The sequence below is a fragment of the Macrobrachium rosenbergii genome, chromosome 12 (assembly GCF_040412425.1).
Source record: "Macrobrachium rosenbergii isolate ZJJX-2024 chromosome 12, ASM4041242v1, whole genome shotgun sequence".
NCBI classification, from domain to species: Eukaryota; Metazoa; Arthropoda; class Malacostraca; order Decapoda; family Palaemonidae; genus Macrobrachium; species Macrobrachium rosenbergii.
Genome location: NC_089752.1, coordinates 58,468,745 through 58,493,376, shown reverse-complemented (window position 1 = coordinate 58,493,376; position 24,632 = coordinate 58,468,745). Strand labels below are relative to the sequence as shown.

The window sequence follows — 24,632 nt, the reverse complement described above, 5'->3', positions numbered from 1 at the left end:
TGGTTCAGGAGAGGGCATGTCGAAAACCGAAAGGAGGCGAGTGGGGCTTGCTCCCGAGCAGTCACCCCCTCAAGTATTCCTGTTGTGCATTCCCAGGATGCTTCCGCACGCCATAGTAAAGGCGCTGCTGGGGATGTGTCTTCTAGTGGTGATGATTCGTTGACTCTTCCTCCCGAAGTGGGCGCTTCAAGCATTCTTCTCGCCCTCTCAAGAGGTCTCGCGCCCGTCTCTCTGCAGCGATTCCGAAGAAAAGATCGTTGACGGATCCGCATGCGGGCTGTAGCTTCTGGGAGGATCCTGAACCTTTTTCCTCCTCCTCTTCGGTAGATCAGCCCCCTCGTCGGAAGGAACCTACGCGTACTATTGCCCGTAATAAGCGTGTTTCCGTTCCAGGAGCGTCTACATCTCGTCCAGCCTCATCGCAGATAGTGCCTCCTCCTACTACCGGTCAACAAGATCCCCGTTTTGTCGCTCAAGTCACGGACAAATTGACGGATCTTATTCAGTTCTTTTGTGGCGCTCGTGCTGCTTCGGGAGCACCTGTTGCGGAGACACTTCCTTCCGAATGCGCCACAAGTCTTGACTCAAGAGCCTCCCACCGCATGCACCAATGAAGAGGCTCAACCAGACGCTTCAGCATTCTTCTCTGGCTCGGATTCGCCACGTTCGGTTGACGTAGCGCCACTTCAGCATGGCGCGGCGCCACTTCAGCTTGGCGCAGCGCCACTTCAGCTTGGCGCGGCGCCACACTTGACGGATTCGGCGCCACACTTGACGGATTCGGCGCCACATCGGCATGGTCGTAAGACTTTAGATTCCGCACGACCTACTTTTCGTCAGGATACTGTTCCTGTGCACCAATTGTCTCCTGTGTCTTCTGTAGACGAAGAAATCGAAGAAGATGTAGAAATAGAAGAGGACTTTCCAGGAATCAAGGAGAAATCTTCGGGTTATAAGGAGTTACTCAAGTTTTTCGTGGAAAACTTTGGGGACTCTTTTAAGCCTTCGACTCCGGCTTCTCCCAGATCGCAGTTTAAGAGGGATAACGCCTCGGATCCAGCTCCTTTTACACGCCTAGTTTTGGCGATTTCGGCCAAGAAGGCTATCAAGAAAATTAATTCCTGGCTCTCAGACAAGAGAGAGCAAGGCAAGAGTATGTTTTGTCTTCCACCCTCCAGATTGGCTCATCGCAGCCGCATGTGGTACGCGAGACTGGAGAACGTTTTCTTTGGGTGTGTCTGCCTCCGCTCAAGGAGACTTCTCCAGTCTAGTGGATTCAAGTCGTCACACAGCTCTTCAATCAGCGAAGATCTTTTTCACGCAGTCAGAGTTGGATCATCTTCTCAAGAGTATTTTCGCTGTTGTGGAGGTCATCAGTTTCCTTGATTGGTCAGTGGCGGCTCTGGCTAGGAAAGTCAAAGAATTCGGACTTTCGGATGCGCAGTCGACGGATTTCACTTCGGTAGTCGACTGCATAGACAAGGGGTATGCGATTGTGCCTTGGAGCTAACCGGTTTTTGCAACCGGAGTTCTGAAGAAACGACAACTCTGGTGCTCTTTTTTTTTTTTTGGCGAAGGTGTTTCCCGCAGCCAGAGGTCTGCTCTCCTCTTTGCTCCTTTGTCGAAGGACCACTTGTTCCCGAAGGAATTAGTTCGAGAGACTGCTGAAGCTCTCACACAAAAAGCTACACAGGACCTGTTGGCTCAGTCAGCAAAGAAGCCGAAGAAGACTACTCCGGTAGCTACTTCCACCAAAACTTCAGTGTTTTCGGACACTTCCAAGACGTTCAGGGCAAGTCTGCTTCTCGGCCCTTTTCCAAGTTTCGTGGGAAAGGAAAATCTTCTACTCGACCTTCCAATTTTCAACAAAAGAAATGAGTGTGCTGTCCTCCACATAGCAGTAGGTGCCAGACTCCAGTCGTTCTCGGAAGCCTGGCAAAAGGTCACTCAAGATCCTTGGACCTTACAGGTGATCCGAGAGGGGTACTCCATCCCATTCCAACAAAAGCCCCCTCTATCGGACGCTCCAGTCGTTTTTCCAACATACTCCAACGACTCTCAGAAGTTTTGCGCCCTTCGAGAAGAAGTAGAAGCACTACTAAGGAAACAAGCCATCGAGTTAGTGCCGACCCCATGCTCTCCGGGGTTTTACAACCGTCTCTTTTTAGTTTCAAAGGCGTCGGGAGGTTGGAGGCCGGTTCTAGACGTGAGCGCATTGAACGTTTTCGTAAAGAAGACGAAATTTTCGATGGAAACGACAGAGTCAGTGTTAGCATCTCTTCAACCGGGCGACTGGATGGTCTCGATAGACCTCCAGGATGCGTACTTCCACGTTCCTATCCATCAGGAATCAAGGAAGTTCCTGAGGTTTGTTTTCCAAAGCAAAGTTTTCCAGTTCAGAGCTCTTTGTTTCGGACTGTCAACTGCACCTCAAGTGTTTACAAGAGTTCTGTCAACGGTGGCGAAGAATCTTCACTTACAAGGAATAAGGATGTCAATGTATCTGGACGACTGGCTTCTGAAAGCACACTCCAAAGCCAAATGTGTGGAGGACCTAATGAAGACATTATCTCTGGTAAAGGAACTAGGCCTACTAGTCAATGTTCGAAATCGTCCCTGTCACCATCACAGCAGATAGTTTATTTGGGAGTGAGAATGGACTCTCTGACTTTTCGGGCTTCTCCATCAATACGGAGAGTAGAGTCTTGTCTAAGCATGATAGATGACTTTCTACATCGCGAGGTTTGCTCAGCCAACCAGTGGATGAGCTTACTGGGGACCTTAGCCTCGATGGAAGTTCGTAAAACTGGGGAGACTCAAGATGAGGCCTCTGCAGTTTTATCTACAAAGCCAATGGCCACATAAAACCCATCCGGTTCCTTTCTTTTCAAGATCTCAGATCAGATCAAGAAGGAGCTGTTCTGGTGGAATTCAAGGAAAGGCTACAGGAGGGAATTTCTCTTTATCAAGAACCCAGACCTCACACTCTTGTCAGACGCTTGGATCAGGGGTGGGAGCGACTTTAGACAACAAGGAATGTTCGGGCCTGTGGCAGGAAGAGCAGAAAAGAACTGCACATAAATGTGAAAGAACTGAAAGCGGTACATCTAGCCCTGATACAATTTCAGCAAGAAGTAAAAGGCAAGGTTATTCTAGTTCAGTCGGACAACACGACAGCTCTTGCTTATATCAAGAGGCAAGGGGCACTCATTCCTTCTCCCTGTATCAGACGACCAAGGAACTTTTAGAATGGTCGGAAGAGAACGAGGTCACGTTATTGACCAGGTTCATAAAAGGCGAGAGGAATGTAACAGCGGATCTTTTAAGCAGGAAGAACCAAGTCTTGCCCACGGAATGGACCTTACATCCGCAGGTTTGCAAACGATTGTGGAATCTGTGGGGTTGTCCGCTAGTAGACCTATTTGCAACAGACAGAACAAAACGCCTCCCAGTATATTGCTCCCCAGATCCGGACGACAAGGCACTTTGGGTGGATGCAATGACAATGAGTTGGGATTGCCTAGATCTTTACGCTTTTCCACCGTTCAAAATTATCAGGAAGGTCTTGGAAAAGTTCAGGAACCACAAGAACACCAAGATGACTCTAATCGTTCCTTTCTGGCCATCGAGGAATGGTTCCCAGATCTTCTCCTCCTCCTCTTGAGATTTTCCGAGGATCCTCCCGTCGAGGAAAGATCTACTCAGACAACCCCACTTCCTGAGGTTCCATCAGAACTTGTCCGCTCTACGGCTTGTCGCCTGCAGACTGTCGAGCGACTCCTCAGGAAGAGAGGTTTTTCAAAGGAGGTTGCAAGCGCTATTGCGCGACCCAGAAGAAAGTCTTCCGACGCAGTATACCAGGCTAGATGGAATCAGTTTAGAACCTGGTGCAATAGACATGGAGTTTCGTCTTCTAAAACCTCTCTAAATCAAATAGCGAAGTTCTTGCTATCCCTTTTTAAGGAGAAAGGATTGTCTTTGAGCACGATTAAGGGGTATCGATCAATGCTTGCTTCGGTATTTAAGCACAGAGGTCTAGACATCTCGAACAATCAGGATCTAACAGATTTACTTAAGTCTTTTAATACCTCGAAGACGAAAGTTCCTAAACAAATAGCATGGAATTTGGACATCGTCCTTAAATGGATTTGTTCAGATCAATTCGAGCCTTTGGCAAATGCATCGCTGAGAAACTTGACTAAGAAAACTATTTTTCTAGTAACACTCGCAACAGCCAGGAGGGTGAGTGAGGTTCATGCATTGGACAAAACTATTGGTTTCTCTCAAGGAAAAGCTGTTTGTTCTTCCTCTCTTAGGTTCTTAGCGAAGAACGAAGATGCGTCAGACCATGGCCGAGGTCTTTCAGCATTAAGAGCCTTTCAGATCTTGTGGGAGAAGGAGAACAAGAGAGATTGTTGTGCCCGGTGAGAGCCTTAAAGTTCTATATTCACCGAACAAAAGGTATCAGGGGCTCTTCGGAGAACTTGTGGTGTTCTGTGAGAAACCCGTCAAGACCACTTTCTAAGAATGCTCTTGCTTTCTTCTTAAGAGAAGTTATTTCAAAGCCCATGTGAATTGTCAGGACTCGGACACGGGAACTCTGAAAGTGAGAGCACATGAGATAAGAGCTGTAGCTACTTCTTTGGCTTTCAGGCACAACCTCTCAGTGCAAAAGATTGTGAATTCTACATTTTGGCGATGTAAGTCGATCTTCGCATCGCATTACTTGTCAGAATTGAAGACTGATTTTGACAATGGCAGTACCTTAGGGCCTTTAGTAGTTACTGACACGGTGGTGGGTGAGGGAGAAAGAGGGGCAACCCTATCCGACTAACATTTTCTCCTTGAAGTTGGAAATTGAGTTTGGTTGCGTCGTTTGTAGGTACTATGTTGTTGGTTTAGGAGTACCTACAATCTTTTAATTTTATGGTTGAAAGTTTTTAATTTTATATTTTGGTGATGGAGGTGATCCTTATTGTTAATTTGGTTCTGCGCCCAGAGCAAGGGCATACTAAGTCTTGTCCGTCACGGCGTTGTCCTCTACGGCAAGTACTAACAGATTGTATCTGACACCCGGATCCTTTATATCCTGTCTATACAATCGAGGGATAAGCAGACTACAGAGGCAGTAACCACTGAGTCAGCAATCCTTCAAGGTAAGGAACTAAAATTCATGTTTTGATTTCTAACAATATATGTGGCTGACATGATCCCACCCCCTCTAAAGGTGCCAATCAGCTATATGTAACTACCAGGTAAGTCCTATAAGTAAAAATGATATTTTTATGATAAAATAAGGTTTTACTTATACTTACCTGGTAGTTACATGAGTCCCCGCCCACCTCCCCTCATGTCAAGTGGGCTTAAAACTTAATGGGTTCTAGAACATTGTTGGGATAGTTCCTTGTTACCTATAGAGGGCGCTGGTAGAGGATCACCTAGGTGTTTTTAGCGCTAGCGCGAAAATTTAAAATTCTGCCACAAGCGTCAGAGACGACAGCTATATGTAACTACCAGGTAAGTATAAGTAAAACCTTATTTTATCATAAAAATATCATTTTTGTACAGAATGTAGTCTCATATGTGTATCATCATTAAGGATTATTCTTGTGTGCCATTTCAGCATGATGATGGTAGATCTTATAATAGCAACATTTATGCACACACAAATGCAAGTCAGAAGTATAGTGAAAGTTTATTTACCTATCTAAAATGTATTCCTGAATATGATAGTTATCACACTATGCTAATGTAAGGTTTAAGCTCAAAATAGCCACTCTTTGTTCACAGGGTGAATGAACCATTTGGACGGTATGTTGTTGCAGCAGAGCCAATCCAGAGGGGATCAGTTGTTTTTGTAGAGAAGCCATATGCAGCAATCCTCTTGCCGGAATACCATCGTACTCACTGTCACAGCTGTTTTATGCCAACTGCTAATCCTATACCGTAAGTTAAAAGTGTAATTGTGGAGTGGTATATGTGTGGTATTAAAAGTAATCTTACACACATAAGAAGAACCTTTAAGACTACCTTCCATCTCTTATCAAACTCTGAGAATGCAAAGAATGGGTGAATGAAGTGACCAAAAGAGAAAACAGCATTCAGTTACTGTACTTCACAAAAGTGGTGTTAATTCTGTGTGCACTTTTCCGAAAACCAAGACCCTGTTGAAGTTAATTTATGAGTCTGACTGATTATCACTCGTAAATAGGCTTAGCCGATTGGATGGTGTGATCAAGAATGTGTGAATCATCATTCAATAATCACCTATTTCCACATTTTATTTTGTAGGTGTCGTTCTTGCCGTGATGCCATATTTTGTAATGAAGAATGCCGAGAGAAGGCACATGTGTGGCACCAATATGAATGTGGTATTCTTCACATTCTGTCTGCTGTTGGTATTGCTCACTTGGCACTTCGAGTGATTCTCGTCACCGGATGGAAGGTTTACTCTAAAATCAGGTACAGAATAGCTTGTACTTTATATGTTGCTAATCATATAACATATGATTGGTCACTTCTAGGGGAGAGAAAAATGTTTATTTTAAAAATCATTCAAGTTGTATTTTTACACATTTTAGCCTTGGGCATGGTAGTACATATTTAAATTTTTTTTTTTAATAAAAATTTACTCTTAATAGTGTACTAATATATGGAGTAATTTTTTTAAGGTTTACAAATTTTAAGGTAAATATTTCTGTTAAAGGGACTGTACAGGGTGCTTTGTGTTTATGAATATCAGTCTTATTGATAATAGATACTTGAGGAAAAAGGGTTGAGAGATGTTTTGATTTATTCCTTAATCTGTGAACAATCAAATTACTGCACCTTAAAGTACAAGATATGAGAGTCACCCCTTGGATCCTTCATTTGTAATGGGTTGTTGTTATTACTGCAGTCCTCCACTAGATATAAGTTTTAAATAGAAGCCCACAGTTATGTACTCTATATTTGTATGTAAGTATACTTAAAATAATGATGCCAAAATAGGAGCTTTTGGACATCTGCCAGCTGATGAGGCACATTGGTAAATGTCTGAAACTTTATTGTATCATAAACATATTACATATATATAGGAAGCACAGCTTAGTATTCTACTTATGTCATTTCATTTAATAGTTATAAATGCAACTGTTAAACAATAGTAATTGGTGCTCCTTATATCTACAGTGCAGTATTCCTTTTTTACCCTGAGGTAAGGGAGCTGTATTATATAAATGACAGGTGGTAACATTTGTAACAGCAACATTTTACATGCCTAGTTTTCTTTGTTGAGTGTGTAAAATCTCTTGAGGTTTTTAGCATGTGTACTATTCTTTAGTGTACAAGTATTATTCTACTTGAAACTAGAATGGTCATTGATATATGGTATATATAAAAAGAAAAAATTATAAGCTCATATGTTTTGTTCATGTTAAATTTCATAAGAAGCTAACTTCAAGTAAACCCTGTGAAACACCACTCTTTCACATATCACCCAACACCACAGATTTGATTAATATAATGGCAGATGTACCAGTTTTAATTATAAACCATCTTCCCTCTGGTCCAGATAATAACAGATGACTACAAGTTTATATTGTAGGAAACATTAAACTGGTTTAAAAATGTAGGGTTTTCATAATACAGTATATTTTTAAATGTAGATGTGACCTAATATATTACATGTCAAGATGTAGCATGCTACGAAGTCATATTTTTGTCACTTTATCTCATTGGCTAATCTAGGTACTGAAGGCCAAAATATTAAATTTGATATGTAATCGTGATAAAAATGATGGTGAAGATAGCCTTATGAAGCACTTTTTTTTACATTATTTGTACCTTTCAGTACTGAGGATGTCAAGGATAGAATACCAGGCCTTAATAATCATAGAGTCTATGGTGGTAGAAATCCTACAGATGCTTATCGTGCAGTTTACCACCTGATGCCGCACCTTGACACTAGCTGTCCAGAAGACCAACTACAGTATTGTTTGGTAAGTTACTGTGACTGTATACACTTCTTTTAATTATTTTTTTCAGTTACTCTATTTCCATTTACCATTAACAGTAACTGATGGAAAAACAATGCATCTAGTATGGTTTTGTGTAGTTGAGTATTTACAGAATGCTAAAAACTATATTTTTACTCCACTAATGTAAATGTATGCACTCTGGTATTTGGGCTAGCAACACATGGTTACTTGATCAGTAGATATTACAAGTGATTGAAGAAGTTCGAAGATGTAGTGAACCATTTTCATGAAGGAGTTAGATTCTTTTTTGAGAAAATAGTTACAAAATATACAGATTCCATTTCTGAAAGGTAAATACCTGAACAGATCACATAATAGATTAAAATTAATGATGTGTACCAAAACCAAGTAGTGGTATATTGAGAGTTACCAGATTTTAGCCACAAGCATGCATTAAACATAGCCAGTACTTCATGGATAAAGATAATTGAACACCTTTTAGAGAACCTTAACAACTAAACCTTAAAACAAAATATTATGGAATAAAGGGTAGTGGTATAGTGTGTTATTACATAAAAGGGTGAAAAAAAATCTTCATTCTGATATTTATCCAGATGTTAAAAGAATAGAGCATATTTGCTTTTAAATTAGGGAAGCTTGCATCTTTCTTGTAGATCATGATACAGTTTCAGGGTTTGTATCTTTACTGTGTCAGTCACCACTTCTTGTTAGAATGCCTTTCAGTGAAGTAATGCTGGGAATTAAGTTTTATCATTCCATATAACCCAGAGATTCCCCATTTTTAATGGTTTATTTTTAACCGTACATGTCAGTGTCGTGTCTCTTCCCCTATAGTAGGCTACTTCATTGATAGGTGAGAATAATGGCTTATTGCTCTGATTAAACTACTTAATGATTATCACATCATGGAATAATTAACAAATAGATTTTTGCATAAAGTGTGCAGAATCTTTGGTATACCATGTGTTGGGATGATTCATACTGACCTATTCTGAATCTAGAATACATATTTTCATGGTTACTGAATTGATGTAGCATAAAGAACTTATTTTACGTCTAACCCACCGAAGGGAAAAGCAGATGTAAAAAGTTAGTAATAGTAGTAGAATTAATAAATGCAATTATGTAAATAGCAGAGGTAAAAGGGAGTTATTCTTGTTTTAATGATTACGTGATTGATGTATGTAATTGTTTTGTTTAGCAGAGAGTTGTCGTTGCTGCTAAGGAGAGACTTTTTGAGTAAGTTGCATAGTAAGATTAATTGCTAATAGTCTCCCCTTGATCAACTAAACATCTGGTGGAAGTTGTAGCCTGTGCTTTTTCATCTTCAGTTAGGACCAGCACTGACTTATTTTAGAAATCTGTAATTATTAGGTATAGGTCTTTTAGGGGCATCAGTTTTACTTTGCCTTATATTTTTGTAAGTGAACCACTGTGATATTGTTACTCTGTAATTGCATACTGTACTCAACTTCTTCCTGCTGGGAGCTATTTGTCAACTAGCCAAGAAGCCATCAGCTTAGGATGTTTACCCTGTATAGTCATTAAGGGAGGAGAGGCCCCAAATGATCACACTGTGACAGTGAACCTCCCACCTTCCAAGGAAAATTGAATAATGATCAGAGATAGAAGGCAAAGACACAATAGGGCAAGGTGTTCATGTTTCAAGTGACAGTAAGATAGAAAGACAATTTTTGTAGATCAAAGTGAAGTCAAGGTATGTGTTGTTTAGATTGTTTTGGATGTACACATCTTAAGACTGACAATCCCAAACTGATGTTATGTGTACTCTTTGATTCATTGAGGAATTGATTTTCTAATTTTGGATTGGATGTTACTTTTTTGTACTGGAGCTGATTGATAAGTAGGTAAGGCAGCTGTTAAAAAATTATATGTAAACTAAGGTTTGTTAGGAAAAATAATGTAACTGCAGTTAGTGTCCTTCTCACTTAAATTTTAGGATCCTAAAGCAAACTGTCCTCTTTTTTTATGCCGTATTATTGTGTTTGTGGATTGTCCTCCTCATTTACCATCATTGTCAACTACCTTCATAGAATATGAAGGTTTATATGAATTCCTGTATGTTTTATGTGCATTTCATTTTATTTCATTTTGTTTTGTATAGCTTAATAATTCTTGACTACTGTATTTGATGCTTTCTGTGATTTCAGGCTGATTCAGAGAATGACTTCAAAGCATTAATGCTGTCTACCAACAATGTAAATTATTTCTTTTTAAATCATAGTTTGCAACTTTAACTATGCATTTTGTGCAAATGTTTGCTGTTCAAAACACTTAATACTCATATTTGCTGTAATGTCAAATGTTATTAAAAGCAAACTCTTCAGATGTTAGGTGCAGCACTGTTAGTGGCTTTTTCGGAAGTAAATTTTAACTAAACTGAAATAAAAATGAGATGACACAGGAGAGTGACAGTAACCATGACGTCTGATGGTACCTGTTTTGATGATGGTATATGTTCAGAACAAAAGTAGAAACGATTATTATGTAATGAATTATCATATGCTTAAAACTCTAAAACAGTGGGAATAAGCATTCTAATGGTATTCTTTGCTTTCAGGCTGCTCTCCTTTTGTCATCTGCAGTTCTGGATAAGACACTTTTTTCAAAACAGAAGAATGATGGTCAAGACATTACTGTTATTCAGCTTGCTACAGCCGTTATGAGGCACATCGCTCAGCTAGTTGCCAATGCACATGCTATCACTCAAGTTGTATCTGAAAGACCAGGCAAGTACAGTTTTATTAAAGAATAGGTGTTCTTTGGGTTCCTTTGTGGATATTATACTTAGTAAATGTGTCGGTAATCTGTCTCCAAATCATGGAGGTTTGGTGTATGGCATAAAAAATTTGGTCCCTGTTTAAAAATTAACTATTGAATAAAGGTCTTGATATATAACTAAAAATTTTTTAGCAGGTGTCATTAGGTGCTCAAGATTAGAAAATATACAAGCATTAGAGATTTTCAAAGCTCAAGATGTATTACAAGTGAGTTCAAGTACTGATATATAAAAAGTCCCATTAGTGGAGACAGCAAAGACTTTGAATGGTATGTAAGTCATGCGCTACTCTGTACAACAGAAGCATGGACACTGACAAGGAAAGTTGAGGTTTTGAAAAAATGTAACATAGCATAGTAAAATTCATGGCCAGAGTACAGTGGGAAGATCGTGCTACGAGTTGGTGGAGGAAAGTGATATCAAGAGGTTGGAAAAAAGACAGATCACAAAGATTGAGGTGGTTTGGATGGACATGTGATGGGAAAGATTTAGGAACATTTGGTAAAAAATGCAACAAGTTTCAGGAAATCATGGAGAAAGGAAACTGTTGACACATCTGATAAGAGTTCAGATTAAAAGTACAGTACAGTATAGCATAGAAATTCATTTTATGTCTAACCCCTGAAGGAAAAAGCAGATGTAACAATGTTTGTGATGGTGATAGAATTGATGAAAGTCAAAGGCGCACCTCTGGTCCACTAGAAAATTGGCAAATCCTAAGTGTATAGTTAGCTTAGGTTAGGTTATACTCTATAAGCATGAGACTCGGAGTAATTTGTATGTGTGAATATTTTAATATGAAGCTATATTGCTTCACCGGCTCTGTCTTGTCAGTCTCACTTATCGTGACAGGATGGGCTGTAAAACCTCTAATCATAGCCTACGTTAGTAAAGATACACCAGGTGGTTAAATGCAAAGTGCAGATAAGGAAAAAGCAGATTGTAACATACTTTTAGGAAAGTGTGTATATCCTGGTCATGAAATTACACAATACAGTGTATGTTTCTCTCTACTACCAAGTTTTGTCATTGTTTTTCATTTTCATTTTCTTCTACCCTGTACTGTTACACAGTATGAGTGTTATTGCACACTATCACAAGTTGTTAGTCATGTTCAGTTTGTTTTTATTCCTGAAACCTTTATAAAATTTCAGATGAATCTTCACATTTTGAAACAGTAGCTCAAAAGAGAATAGCTTCAGCCATCTACCCAACAGCTAGCTTAATGAATCACTCCTGTCAGCCCACCATTATCAACAGGTATGTGATACTCATACACCAGTTGGCATCTTGTTCAACAAAAGCATTCGTCATGTGTTTAGTATAGAATGCGTTGGGGTGTGAAATTAGGATTTGGAGGAAGTCACTGTCTTCTCAATATAATTTTGTCGCCTCTTTTGCATCACAATGCAAGTTGGGTAAATAAAAACGAACCAAAAATATTTAGCAAAGACTATATTCACATGCTCTTCATTTGCATTAAAATTGTAAACAAAAAGATTTTTTGTGATTGTGTCACAAGATAAAACAAAACTGTTCTGTATAGAAGTCTTACTGAATACAGGTAAATAAACAGTGCATCTGATGTATTTTTTTTGGCCATTTTAAATCTATCGTGATTTTTTTAACCATACTACAATAAAGTACAAGATTCCTGTTTTAATATGACACAGAATGAGTATTGTATCATCAGTAGTAACTGCAGACAACTTAGAGTAAAATAATGCTTATCACAGAGGACTTCCAAAGGCCTAGTGACTTGAAAGGGTTATTTGAAGTTCCAGTGGCCTCCAAAGGCCTAGTGACTTGGCAGGTTTCTTTAAAATTCCAGTGGTGCAGTCATAGTGGCTGACAGGGATATTTAAAGGTTCGAGTGATGAAATCATAAATTATATTAATTTTCTCTGATCTCATAGACCATGTATATCCTGCCACCATTAGTAAGCTCTTAATGTTACTTAATATTGTGTGAAAGTAGTAATGCATATCCCTGGTTCCAAACATTTTGTTGTGTGTTGAACACAAATATACTGTATCTAATAACCCGAATCTTTATTTCAGAGAAATGGAAGCAAGAGCTGCATTCATGCCAATTTTATTTTTTTAATTGCTATTTGGTTTTTATCTAAAGAAAATTACCTCTATATGAAACAGTGTGTAAAAGATTGGATGCAATTTTTTTTCTCCTGATTCAGCTTTGGGATTGTGCCAAGTTTTAGAGTCTTTCATCTTAATTTATCGTGCACTATACTTACTGTATGCCAGTTATAAACAGAAATGAGCAGTTATCAATTTTTAAGTGATTTGATATACAGTAGCATTATTTATATGTTTATGGTAGTTTAGAGACTTAACCCTTAAACGCCGAGCCTTTATTTACAAAAGTGTCTGCCGTATGCCGACGGGCTTTGAGAGTTAGCGCCGAAGCAGAAAGAAAGTTTTTTTCAAAAAATTACAGCATGCTTAGTTTTTAAGATTAAGAGTTCATTTTTGGTTCCTTTTTTCTCATTGCCTGAAGTTTAGTATGCAACCATCAGAAATGAAAAAAAAATATCATCATATATAAGTATTGGAATATTGGTAGCGTGAAAAAAATTTCATATATAATTGTATACAAATCGCGCTGTGAGCAAAATGGTTAAAGCTAATGAGTTTTTTTTTTCGTTGTATTGTACACTAAATTTCGATGATTTTGAAATATAACAAATTGTAAAACGATCAAAGCAACACATAGAAAATATTATCACAATATGGTGCATGAATTCGTAACACGCGGACATAAAAAAAGTTTTTTTTAAAAATTCACCATAAATCGAAATATTGTGCTAGAGACTTCCCGTTTGTTGCAAAATGAAGGTAAATGATTGAATATTACTAGAATGTAAGAGTTTTAGCTTACAATTGCATTTTTCGACCATTTCGGTCGAGTCAAAGTTGACCAAAGATTGAAATTTTGGCACTTATCGTGATTTATATGAAAATATTTTAAAACTGATAAAAGCTACAACCATGAGTTATTTTTTGATGCATTCTACATGAAATTGTGCACATTTTCATATATAAAACTTTATGTAACAGCTAATATAAAACGGTGCAAAAAATACGACAAAGTGACTAAAGAAATTCTGAGATTTTCAGCAGAGTTAGTGCGTGCGGAGGTAAGGAAAAAGTTTTTTCCAAAAATTCACCATAAATCGAAATATTGTGCTAGAGACTTATAATTTTTTGCAAAATGAAGGTAAATGATTGAATATTACTAGAGTGTAAGAGTTTTAGCTTACAATTGCATTTTTCGACCATTTCGGTCGAGTCAAAGTTGACCGAAGGTTGAAATTTTGGCACATCGTGATTTATATGAAAATGTCAAAATTGATTAAAGCTACAACCATGAGTTATTATTTGTTGTATTCTACATGAAATTGTGCACATTTTCATATATAAAACTTTATGCAAAGGCTAATAGAAAACTGTGCAAAAATTACGACAAAGTGACTAAAGAATTTCTGAGATTGTAAGAGCCTGACGCCGTCTCTTCCAAACACGTGTGTGTGTTCGTCGTTCATCGGAGTGGCGAGATGTTTGACATCTTCACAAACAGAAACATACACACAGTTTGATACAGAAGATTCGTTGGAACATTATGAGTACATGATTAGAATGCTTGCATGGCAATGCAAGTAGTGGTGATTGTACATACATCAAGACAACAATGGTTAGGGAGAAACAGATGGAAATATTGTATGGTTGAAATCGCATTCCTTTAGAGAAAGAAAATGAGATGCTCTTGTTGTCTTGTCCACTCTGATGGATGACGAACACACGAACACACACGTGTTTGGAAGATACGGCGTCAGGCTCTTACAAGATTTTCAGCAGAGTTAGCGTGGACGTAAGGAAAAAGTTTTTTTCAAAAATTCACCATAAATTGAAATATTGTGCTAGAGACTTCTTGTGTGTTGCAAAATGAAGGTAAATGATTGAATATTACTATAATGTAAGATTTTTAGCTTACAATTGCATTTTTCGACCATTTCGGTCGAGTCAAAGTTGACCGAAGGTTGAAATTTTGGCACTTATTGTGATTTATATGAAAATATGTCAAAATTGATAAAAGCTACAACCATGAATTATTTTTTGTTGTATTCTACATGATATTGCACACATTTTCATATATAAAACTTTATGTAACGGCTAATATAAAATGGTGCAAAAATTACGACAAAGTGACTAAAGAATTTCTGAGATTTTCAGCAGAGTTAGTGCGGACGTAAGGAAAAGTTTTTTTCAAAAATTCACTATAAATCGAAATATTGTGCTAGAGACTTCTCGTTTGTTGCAAAATGAAGGTAAATGATTGAATATTACTAGTATGTAAGAGTTTTAGCTTACAGTTGCATTTTTCGACCATTTCAGTCGAGTCGAGTCAAAGTTGACCGAAGGTTGAAATTTTGGCACTTATTGTGATTTATATGAAAATATGTCAAAATTGATTAAAGCTACAACCATGAGTTATTATTTGTTGTATTCTACATGAAATTGTGTGCATTTTCATATATAAAACTTTATGTAAAGGCTAATAGAAAATGGTGCAAAAATTACGACAAAGTGACTAAAGAATTTCTGAGATTTTCAGCAGAGTTAGCTGATGCTTTCTTTTGGGATAAGAAAGAAATTTGCGCATGCGCAGCTGGGCCATGCTTGCAAACAAAACAAGAGCGTGATCCGTGAACTCCCGGCATCCCTCAAGGCGCGCGATTTAAAATTTTTCGCAAACGATGCCTATAAGTATTTTTCCGCGAATTTTTAAAAAACTTTTGTAGTCGACGTATTTTACGTCCACTCGGTACCCGACAGACAACTTTTTGTCGACGTAAAATACGTCCAGTCGGCATGAAAGGGTTAAGAAGTTTAAACAAGACCATGAAGTCAATTCGTCACTCTCATGAGGTTCATTCAAAGAACGGTACTGTAGATGAATGGTATAGCAGATAAAGGCAAAAATGTCAGACAGTCAAGTAGGAAGACACCAAGAGTGCATGCAAGGGAAATGGCTGAAAAACGTAGCAAAGAACTTTTATGTCATCTATTCAGTGTGGAGGGATTTTGCCATATAGAGCATTTTTCAACAAAGTTTAATGAAGTTTACTTTTATAGTTATCAGATGGGCTGTAGTTTAGAGGATACTAATCCAGCAATAGAATGGACAGAGAGTAACAATTCATAAAGCTGTATATAGCAGTTAGACTTTTTGTTAAAACTGTTGTGAGATTACGGATGCATCCTGTTCTTTTTTGTTAAGAAAAGTTTTTTTTATTAAAAGTTGCTCTTTATGTTAAATTTCTTTTTTTACAGAGTGAAATAATGAACCATGCTTTGACTAACTTTCAGTTATTCATTTCCAGTGCCTGTGTTTAGTCGTTAGCGATTCTGTGACCCAGATTTCCTCTTTTCTTCCCTAGCTTCATTAATGAATGGCTGGTGGTAAGGACAATTCAAGACGTTAAACAAGGAGAACAAGTTTATAATTGCTATGGTAAGAGTCAGGTGTTCAGCATAGCCAGAAAATGGTTCAGTGCATACTGTGATGAAAGGGTGTATGAGACCTCTTAGGTTACTCATATTTTATGATTTACCATGTCAGAAAGAGTGGCACCAATTACATTTTTGTATTGTGAAAACAGGATCCTTATTGGTTTATGGAAAATTTAATATATCAAAAAGGTTTGTTTGCTAGTACACGAAGAGGCATTTTCTAGAACGAGCTTTAATGAAACTGTGCATAAATCAAATGCATCTTATGGCAGTATCCAGCAGTAACTGACTTTGGTTTAACTTGTCACATCTTTTTATTGAAATGACTACAGTCTAGTTTTGATTGTGAATATCCGATTACTGTTAGTAGTTTAAGGCTTTTAATTATATTTTTTAAGTGTATCTGTAGGGCATTATTTCTTAACACCAAAATGTAATGGCTTAGACTTTGTGTGACAGTAATCAACATAATTTTAGAAATATGTGAAGAGTAATCCTTTTAGTCGAAACAGAAGAATACTTAGCAAATAAATGTCCACTCTTCCATGACTGTTCATTTTCAGTAAATTAACTCTTTGCAGTAAAGGTCACTTTAAAACTTTGTTTTATATAAGTAACTTACCAAGTAATTACTTTGCTATTAGTTCTTACTTTTATATAAGTAACTTACCCAGTAATTACATAGCTATTAGTTTCTTTTAACCGGCAGTTTAAAATTTTGAAACTGTGGGTCACGCTAATTTGTGTTTGTTATGGCAACATGCCCCGCCTACTTTCAGGTGTAAGAAGAGGTACAATATAGCAAAGAGCGTCAATTTGTTTCTGCTGGCTGTGGTTGGCAGCAGCTTGAATTTTGAAATTTATACTTTGTTGGTTGTTTGCTCTATCTTCGATTGGTGAAGTATTGATTTTCGTAGCCTTTCGGCATAATTAAGATAGTGTTAGGCAAGTTTTGATCATTGGTTTACGACTTTTTGCCTGTTTTTTGGACTTGTCTTAGAATTTTCCAGGATGTCTGACAGTAGTTCTAGTATTAGGTATTGTAGCAAAGGCTGCACTACTAGACTGACTAAAGAATCGTACGACTCTCACACTGTTTGTGTTCATAGTAGGGGACAAACATGTTCAGTGGATTGACGTTGCAAGGAGTGTAGCAACTGGGATTTAAAGAAGTGGAAGACTTTAGATTCACACCTTAAGAAACTAGCTAGAGACAGGAAGAGGAAAGCTATTGCTAGGGAATCTAGTAAAGCTTTAGCTAGTCAGAATTCATCTGCAAAGGCAGATGCAATTGCACCTTTCAGTAGCACTCAAATGCCCAGTGACGTATGTTGGTGCAGTGAATTACGAGCGTCCGAGTGGAGGAGAGCGCTCTGTCTGAGCCGAACGCTCCGACCATCATTTGGCACTGATCATCCTACATGAGTTTGCCCTGCTAAACGACCTCTTACCAGGAAGCATTTTGTGCCAGATCAGACTTCAACCGAGTGTTCTCAGGACTTTGATGGTTCATCGGTTTTGGTGACTTCTTCTGGGACGTCTCACCAGACCCAGTTGCCGCACTCACTGCCTTGTTTGGCGCCACATCCTTACAGCGTTTTACATCTCATACCACTACTGCTGATCGTCCATCGCAGCCAGTTTCAACTAGTGTCAGCATTCCGGTGGCACAAGACCCCTCTCTGGAACTGATTCAATGTCATCTCGATAACATCTTGAGGCTTTTAAAGAACCCTTGGACTACAGTGTAAGAACAAAAGGACTTAGCTTCTTCTTCAATCTCGTCCTTCGGCCAAGATAGGCTTTTTGTCAACGGAGTTTGATCATTTAGTGAAAGATTTATGCAAGGACTGAAATATCCAGCTTCCTTGATTGGACAGTGGGAGCTGTGACAAAGAAGATTGAAGATTGCACAGCTCTACCGGACAATTTTACTGCAGACTGGCTAGGAGTTTTATCCTGTGAGGACAAGGCAGTTCTTGGTGGATCACAAGAATTGGCTGCTCTCTTTGCCTTAGGCGTATTGAAGAAGAGGTAGCTGGGGTGTTCGTTTGTCACTGAAGGGGTCACTCCTTCTCAGAAATCATCTCTGCTCTTCGTCCTGTTGGACCGAGGTAGTCTGTTTCCCAGGGCTACTTTGGAGCATGTAGTTTCGGAGCTTCAGAAGAAGACTACCCAGGACTTGCTAACACAGTCCACTAAACGCCCAAAGCAGCCGATTCGGACACCTGCGGCACCTGTTAGTGTAAGGGTGGCCTCTCCTTTGCAGCAGCGGCCTTTTCGTGGTGGGAGAGCATGGTATCAGTCCTGACCATGTACCAAGCCTTATGCGATGCGCACAGGTCATCAAGTCATCTACCAGACGGTCTTCCGTGTGCCGGTGGGAGCAAGATTTCTCCATCTTTGGAGGAAATGGGAAGTCAAGAGTGCATAACCATGAGGGATAGAAGTTTTGAGAGAGGGGTACTCAATCCCATTGAACGCAAAGCCCCCATTGACGTCGGCACCCATGACCATGACAGCCTACTCCGTAGGCTCACAGAGGTTTTTGGCCATGTCAAAGGAGGTTACCTCTCTGCTCATAAAAGGGGCCATAGAAGTTGTGATAGACATGAACTCGAAGGATTTTACAACTGCCTCCTCATCGTACCCAAGTCATTGGGAGGGTGGAGACCTTTCTTGGACTTAAGTGCTCTGAATTTTTTCGTAAAGACCACGAAATTCAGGATGGAAACCAATTAGTCAGTGCTGTCCTCCATTCATCAAGGGGATTGAATGGTTACGATAGACATACTTTCATGTTCCAGTCCACCCGGAATCCAGAAATTACTTGAGATTTGTGTTCCAGGGCAGGATCTACCAGTTTTGAGCCCTCTGTTTCAATCTTTCAACAGCCCCACAGGTCTTCACCAGGGTTCTTGCCCCAGTAGCAAAGTGGCTCCATTTGATGGGTATCAATATATGCCTGTATCTTTATGACTGGCTCCTACGCTCCCTGTCAAGAAACCATTGCACAGAGGACTTACAGAAGGCTTTCCCTTGCCCAGGATCTGGGCCTTCTGATCAACTTTTCCAAGTCACAACTAGTCCCGACTCAGTCAATCTCCTGTTTATGGATGATGATCGACTCTGAGTTTTCAGGCTTTTCCGTCACAGAGAATTCTTTCCTGCCTGCCGACGATTGAGAAATTTCGCATTCTTCCTTCCTGCTCAGCCAAAGTGTGGATGAGCCTCTTGGGCACTCTTTCATTCATAAAGAAGTTTGTGCCATTAGGGAGACTGTACTTGAGACCCCTGCAGTTCTTCCTAAAGGCCAGCTGGTGCAGGAAGACGTCTCAGGACTCATTTGTCTTCCCCATTACTCCCAAAATCAAGGAGGACCTTCGGTGGTGGCTGGGAGAAGAGGAGCTCCTGGTAGGGAAGTCTTTATTCCCTCTGAACCCAAGCCTAACCTTGTTCTCAGATGCTTCAGACCTGGGATGGGGAGCTTATTTACAGGACTTGGAAGTTGCAGGGACATGGTCACAAGAAGAAAGATTGCTCCACATCAATGTAAAGGAGCTGAAAGCATTTTGCTGTAGTGACACACCACAAAATAATTGCAGTCCACTTAGACAACATGATGGCGCTGCCCTACATAAGGAACCAGGGAGGCACGCACTCTTTCTCCCTTTGCCAGGCGGCCAGAGATCTTCTCATTTGGGCCCAGAACAACTGTACTCGGATCGTCACCCGCTTCATTCAGGACAAGAAGAACGTTCTTGCAGGCGTCGAAGAATCATCGTCTTCCCCTGTTTTGCTTGCCAGTTCCGGAACCTCTGGCTTGGGCAACAGATGCAGTGATCAGGGACTGGTCCGACCTGGACGTGTATGCCTTCCCGCCATTCAGTATGATGAGGGAAGTCATTAACAAATTTCAGTGTCACAGCAACTTGTCTATGACGCTAGTGGCCCCGTTTTGGCCATAGAGGGAATGGTCCCCGGACCTTCTAATCCTCTTAGTGGACTTCCCAAGACTTCTTCCACAGCGTTGAAGCCTGCACAAACAACCTCATTTCCTCCGCTATCACCAAGGTTTGTCCACTCTCGCTCTGACAGGCTTCAGATTGTCAGGAAGCTTGTCAGAGCGAAAGGGGTTTTCAAAGGCACGTGTGAAGGTTATTGCCAACTGCAGACAATAATCTTCACCCAACATCTACCAGGCTAAGTGGTCAGTTTTTTTTGTGACTGGTGTCAAGGACACAGTATCTCATCTTCTCAGGCCACTTTAGCTCAAATACTTGATTTTTTAATCTTCCTGAAGTCTTCTCGGGGACTAGCGACTTTGACTATTAAAGGCTATAGATCCATGCTCAATTCTGTCTTTAGGCACAGAAGTTTGGATCTTGCAACAAGTCAGGATCTTAGTGACTTGACTAAATCTTTTGATACTTCAAGGGAACACAGGCCACCTTCTATTCCTTGGAACCTAGACGTTGTGCTTCGTTGGCTCTCAGGACCTCCCTTCGAGCCTCTTCATACATCTTCCTTGAGAGACTTAACGAGGAAGACTCTCTTTTTGGTTGCTCTAGCAACAGCCAAAAGAGTTAGTGAATTACAGGTCTTGGACAAGCAGGTTGGCTTTTCACAAGGTGATGCGGTCTGCATATTAATCCTTGGGTTTCTTGCGAAGAACGAAACCCCAGCCAATCCTTGGCCCTGTTCGTTCTCTATCAAGAACCTTACAGATATCTTGGGACCTACAGACCAGGAGACAGTCCTCTGTTCAGTCAGAGCCTTAAAATGTTACTTGGAGAGGACTAAGAGCATCAGAGGTTCCTCTTGTAACCTCTGGTGTTCTGTAAAGAACCCATCCCGTTCTATGTCCAAGAACGCGTTAACCTTCTTTCTTAGAGAAGTGATCTCTGAATCCCACAGGGGAATTCAGGAGAGGCCTTACCTTTTTTGAGAGTTAAATCCCACAAAGTCCAGGCAGTCGCCACTTCATTGGCTTGTAAATGCAATCTGTCACTCTTGGCTATATTTCAATCTATGTACTGAAAATGCAGATCTGTGTTTGCCTCTCGTTATTTGTGTAATGTAGAAACCACTTATGAAAACTGCAGTACATTAGGACTGTTCTCTGTGGCTGGCTTGGTATGGGGGGAGGAAGGGTAGGAACATGTCTCCTTTATCTCTATCTCCTCGTCTTGATTTTAGGTGATCTAGTTACGGGAGCCTGGGGTTACTATGTACCTGGAGTACCCACCAGTCATTATCTCCTTTTGGTTGGGTTTGGTATTTTATGTAAGGTATAGTTAACAATACTCGGTTGAAAAAATTTTTCCTGTACTGCGCCCAGGGCAAGGGCATACAGTATTCTTTTGTATAACACTTTGGCAACCATCGGAGTACTCCTTGGCAGCAAAGCACCCACTAAAGTAGAGGCAATTCTCAGCTTTACTGCTGCGCCATTACAAATTGATGATGAGCACCAACCAGAGGCAGTACCCTTCTGCAGTAGTTCTCTCAACAGGTACGGTTACAACAAGCATTGTCCAATGCTGGCTACTTGTTTATTTCAAGTTCACCTCCATTACTGAGTGTTTTAGAGTAGTTAGTGTCCATGTATCCCACCTCCTTTCTCTGTGGGATTCAGCAGTGTAAGTACTTGGTAGGTTACTTATATAAAAATGACACATTTATAATAAAATAAAGTTTTATATATACTTACCAAGTAATTACATGTTCGGAGCCCTCCCACCTCCCCTGTAATGGACATCATGCATGAACGAATTGAATACCTGAGCCAGTTGTACCTATTCCCCGAAAGTGGGTGGGGTCTATTACCTACACCAAAACAATATGAGCGCTACCACGAAAAGTAGGAACTAATAGCTATGTACAGTAAACCCCCTGTATTCGCATTCTCACGATTCGCGGACTCACCTATTCATGGATTTCTCTGTGGAACATATATACACGTTATTCACGGAAAATTCGCCCATTCGCTGTATTTTTCACTGAGAAATATTCATTAATTACCGTATTTTCATATAATTTTCATGACTAAATGCACTTTTTATGATAAAACTATTAAAATGCTCGGGTATAAGCATTTTTAGAGTATTTTTTTTTTTGTTTGAACTATCAAAATAGGCAGTTCTAAGTGTTTTTAGAGGGTTTTTAAGTATTCACGGAATTTAGCTATTTGCGGGGGCTGTGGTACGCATCCCCCATGAATATGGGGGGTTTACTGTAATTACTTGGTAAGTATATATAAAAATTTTTTTATTATAAAAATGTCATTTTTATGCTATTAAATCAATAATTATGAATAGAATGCTGTAAATATTTATTTTGAAATGAACATTACCTTTCCATTATATAGTTTTTACTTCTGTTCCAGTGGTAGTTCAGCAGACTGAAACAAAAAGAACGAGAACACTCAGTTTTCTATGAATATATCTCTTCTATCCACCTACTTCTCCCACCTCCGACCAGGGTACTGATAGGTACAAACGCTCGTAGCTGGTCAGTCTACTTCTGTTGCTGGTTTCAGTATCGGTAGGGGTTCGACAGATCGTACTTAGTTTTTGTTGGTTTGTTTTTGGAGGCTCTTTTATTTTTTTAATATTCATTCGGTAAGAACCTGTAAGGTAAGAGTTGCCGTAATAGGCATTACTCCAGTTTTATTGACCCTCATGATATGTTTTTGCTGAGGGAAAGCTTATATGAACGAAGTGCAGTATTTGGTCGCGAATGGAGAGAGCTTGTTAGGTTGTAGAAACAACTACTGCTGCTTCTCTTGAACTTCCCATTGATTCAGGGCATTAGATTTGATAGGATGGAGTCATTTTTGATGTTCAGTTGGTGTAAGTTTCGAGTTATGTTATTATTATCGGTAGTGTTTTCTTTTCTGAGCTACCCTCCCAAGAGTCTTGGTAAGTTCGAGTTGTTTCCCGCATTGGAGGAAGGGTCAGCGCCCCTCATTTTCTTGCCTTGTCCTTGGCATGTTCTGTCTTATTCCCTCATGGCTTGGAGTGACAGGGAGCTGGGACTTGTCAGAAAGCGGTGCGGATCTGTGCCTGTTGTCTCCTTTCTCTGTTTTATGTGGTAGGTCACCAGGTCCGGCATTAGTGGCGCCAGTTCTAGCACCAGAATTCGTTCTCTGATAAGATCACATGGGTAAGAATAAGAGGAGTCTCCCAACGTTTTTCCCTCTTTGATTTTACTGTATCGGATCGGCTTGGGTAGCAGTGATGTTTTGTCTCTTTTTGGTACTATTTAAGCAAGTTTAAGCTGCCTTGCCGAGGAAACTTACCTTTTGCTTCGATCATTTTCACTTCAGTCCCTTAGCCCAGTCCCTTGTGGCTAAGGATTGTTCACGATTTAAGGCTAGAATAAGTATCAGTTAGGTTCTAGTGAGAAGTCTTGACTGTTTTTGGCTTTCCCATGTACACACTGCATTGTAGAATTTTTTTCGGCCAGGGCGATAATGTGCCTCACAGTTTTGATGCACCAGTAGCATGTGTCTGTCGCATGCGCACCTATGGTTTATGTGCCTATCGTGTTCTCACCCTTGGCCTGTGCGCTTATCGTGTGTGCTTCTAAGGCTTGTATGCCTTTTAACGTGGGCGCCTATGGCTTTTGCCTATCATGTGCTCACCCATGGCTTGTGCGCCCATCACATGCTCGCCTATGGCTCTTGCACCTATTGCTTGCGTGCCTGTGGCTTGTACGCCTATCACTTGCGTGCCTATAGCTTGCGCTTGTATTGCCTATCACCTGTGTGCTTTTCACTTGAGATTTTTTTGATTGCTCCCTTATCGCATGTGCTCCTGTCGCCTGTGCACTTGTCTCTTGCTTGACTATCGCCTTCCTATAGAGAATTTTGGCATGCACTATTGTTTCAGTTTCTATTTAACTAGGCAGGTGGCTGCCTTTAGTAGTCTCACCATTCTGTTTAGGGGATTTTGACTCCTTCACTAGTTGCGGAAGTTTCTATTGGTAAACAGTTGGTTATGAGCAAGTTGTTTTGTCGGTGGTAATGAAAGAGGAGTTTTTAACCCTTGGTGGAAGCTTATCAGGAGTTAGTTTAGTGCAGTCATCTACTGCTCTTCATCATTGAGCGTGATAGTCTTTGTCACAGTCTCTTTGGTGTATTTTTGGTAGCTAAGACTTATCCTGCCTTTTCTGTGGCAGGAGGGCAATTGCTTGTGCTTCTGTTGATTGATGAATCAAGTGTCTGATAATCAACCAGTGTATAAGTAGTTACAATTTCTTTTCTGGAGAGGTTAATTGCTTTCTGTAAGGAGAGGTTAACATATGAAATTGTGGAA

The 24,632-nt window shown here is 39.9% G+C and overlaps 1 protein-coding gene across 3 annotated transcripts in view; it reads left to right on the top strand.

The window, feature by feature from the left end:
- LOC136843686 (SET and MYND domain-containing protein 4-like) overlaps nt 1-24,632 on the top strand; it is a 100,182-nt gene that overhangs the window by 17,260 nt on the left and 58,290 nt on the right. For all 3 annotated transcript variants that reach the window (XM_067112249.1, XM_067112251.1, XM_067112250.1), the window contains 6 exons: nt 5,791-5,946; nt 6,292-6,462; nt 7,832-7,979; nt 10,561-10,729; nt 11,934-12,039; nt 16,239-16,312. In XM_067112249.1, the coding sequence (XP_066968350.1) occupies nt 5,791-5,946; nt 6,292-6,462; nt 7,832-7,979; nt 10,561-10,729; nt 11,934-12,039; nt 16,239-16,312 (824 nt within the window). The remainder of the gene's footprint in view (nt 1-5,790; nt 5,947-6,291; nt 6,463-7,831; nt 7,980-10,560; nt 10,730-11,933; nt 12,040-16,238; nt 16,313-24,632) is intronic.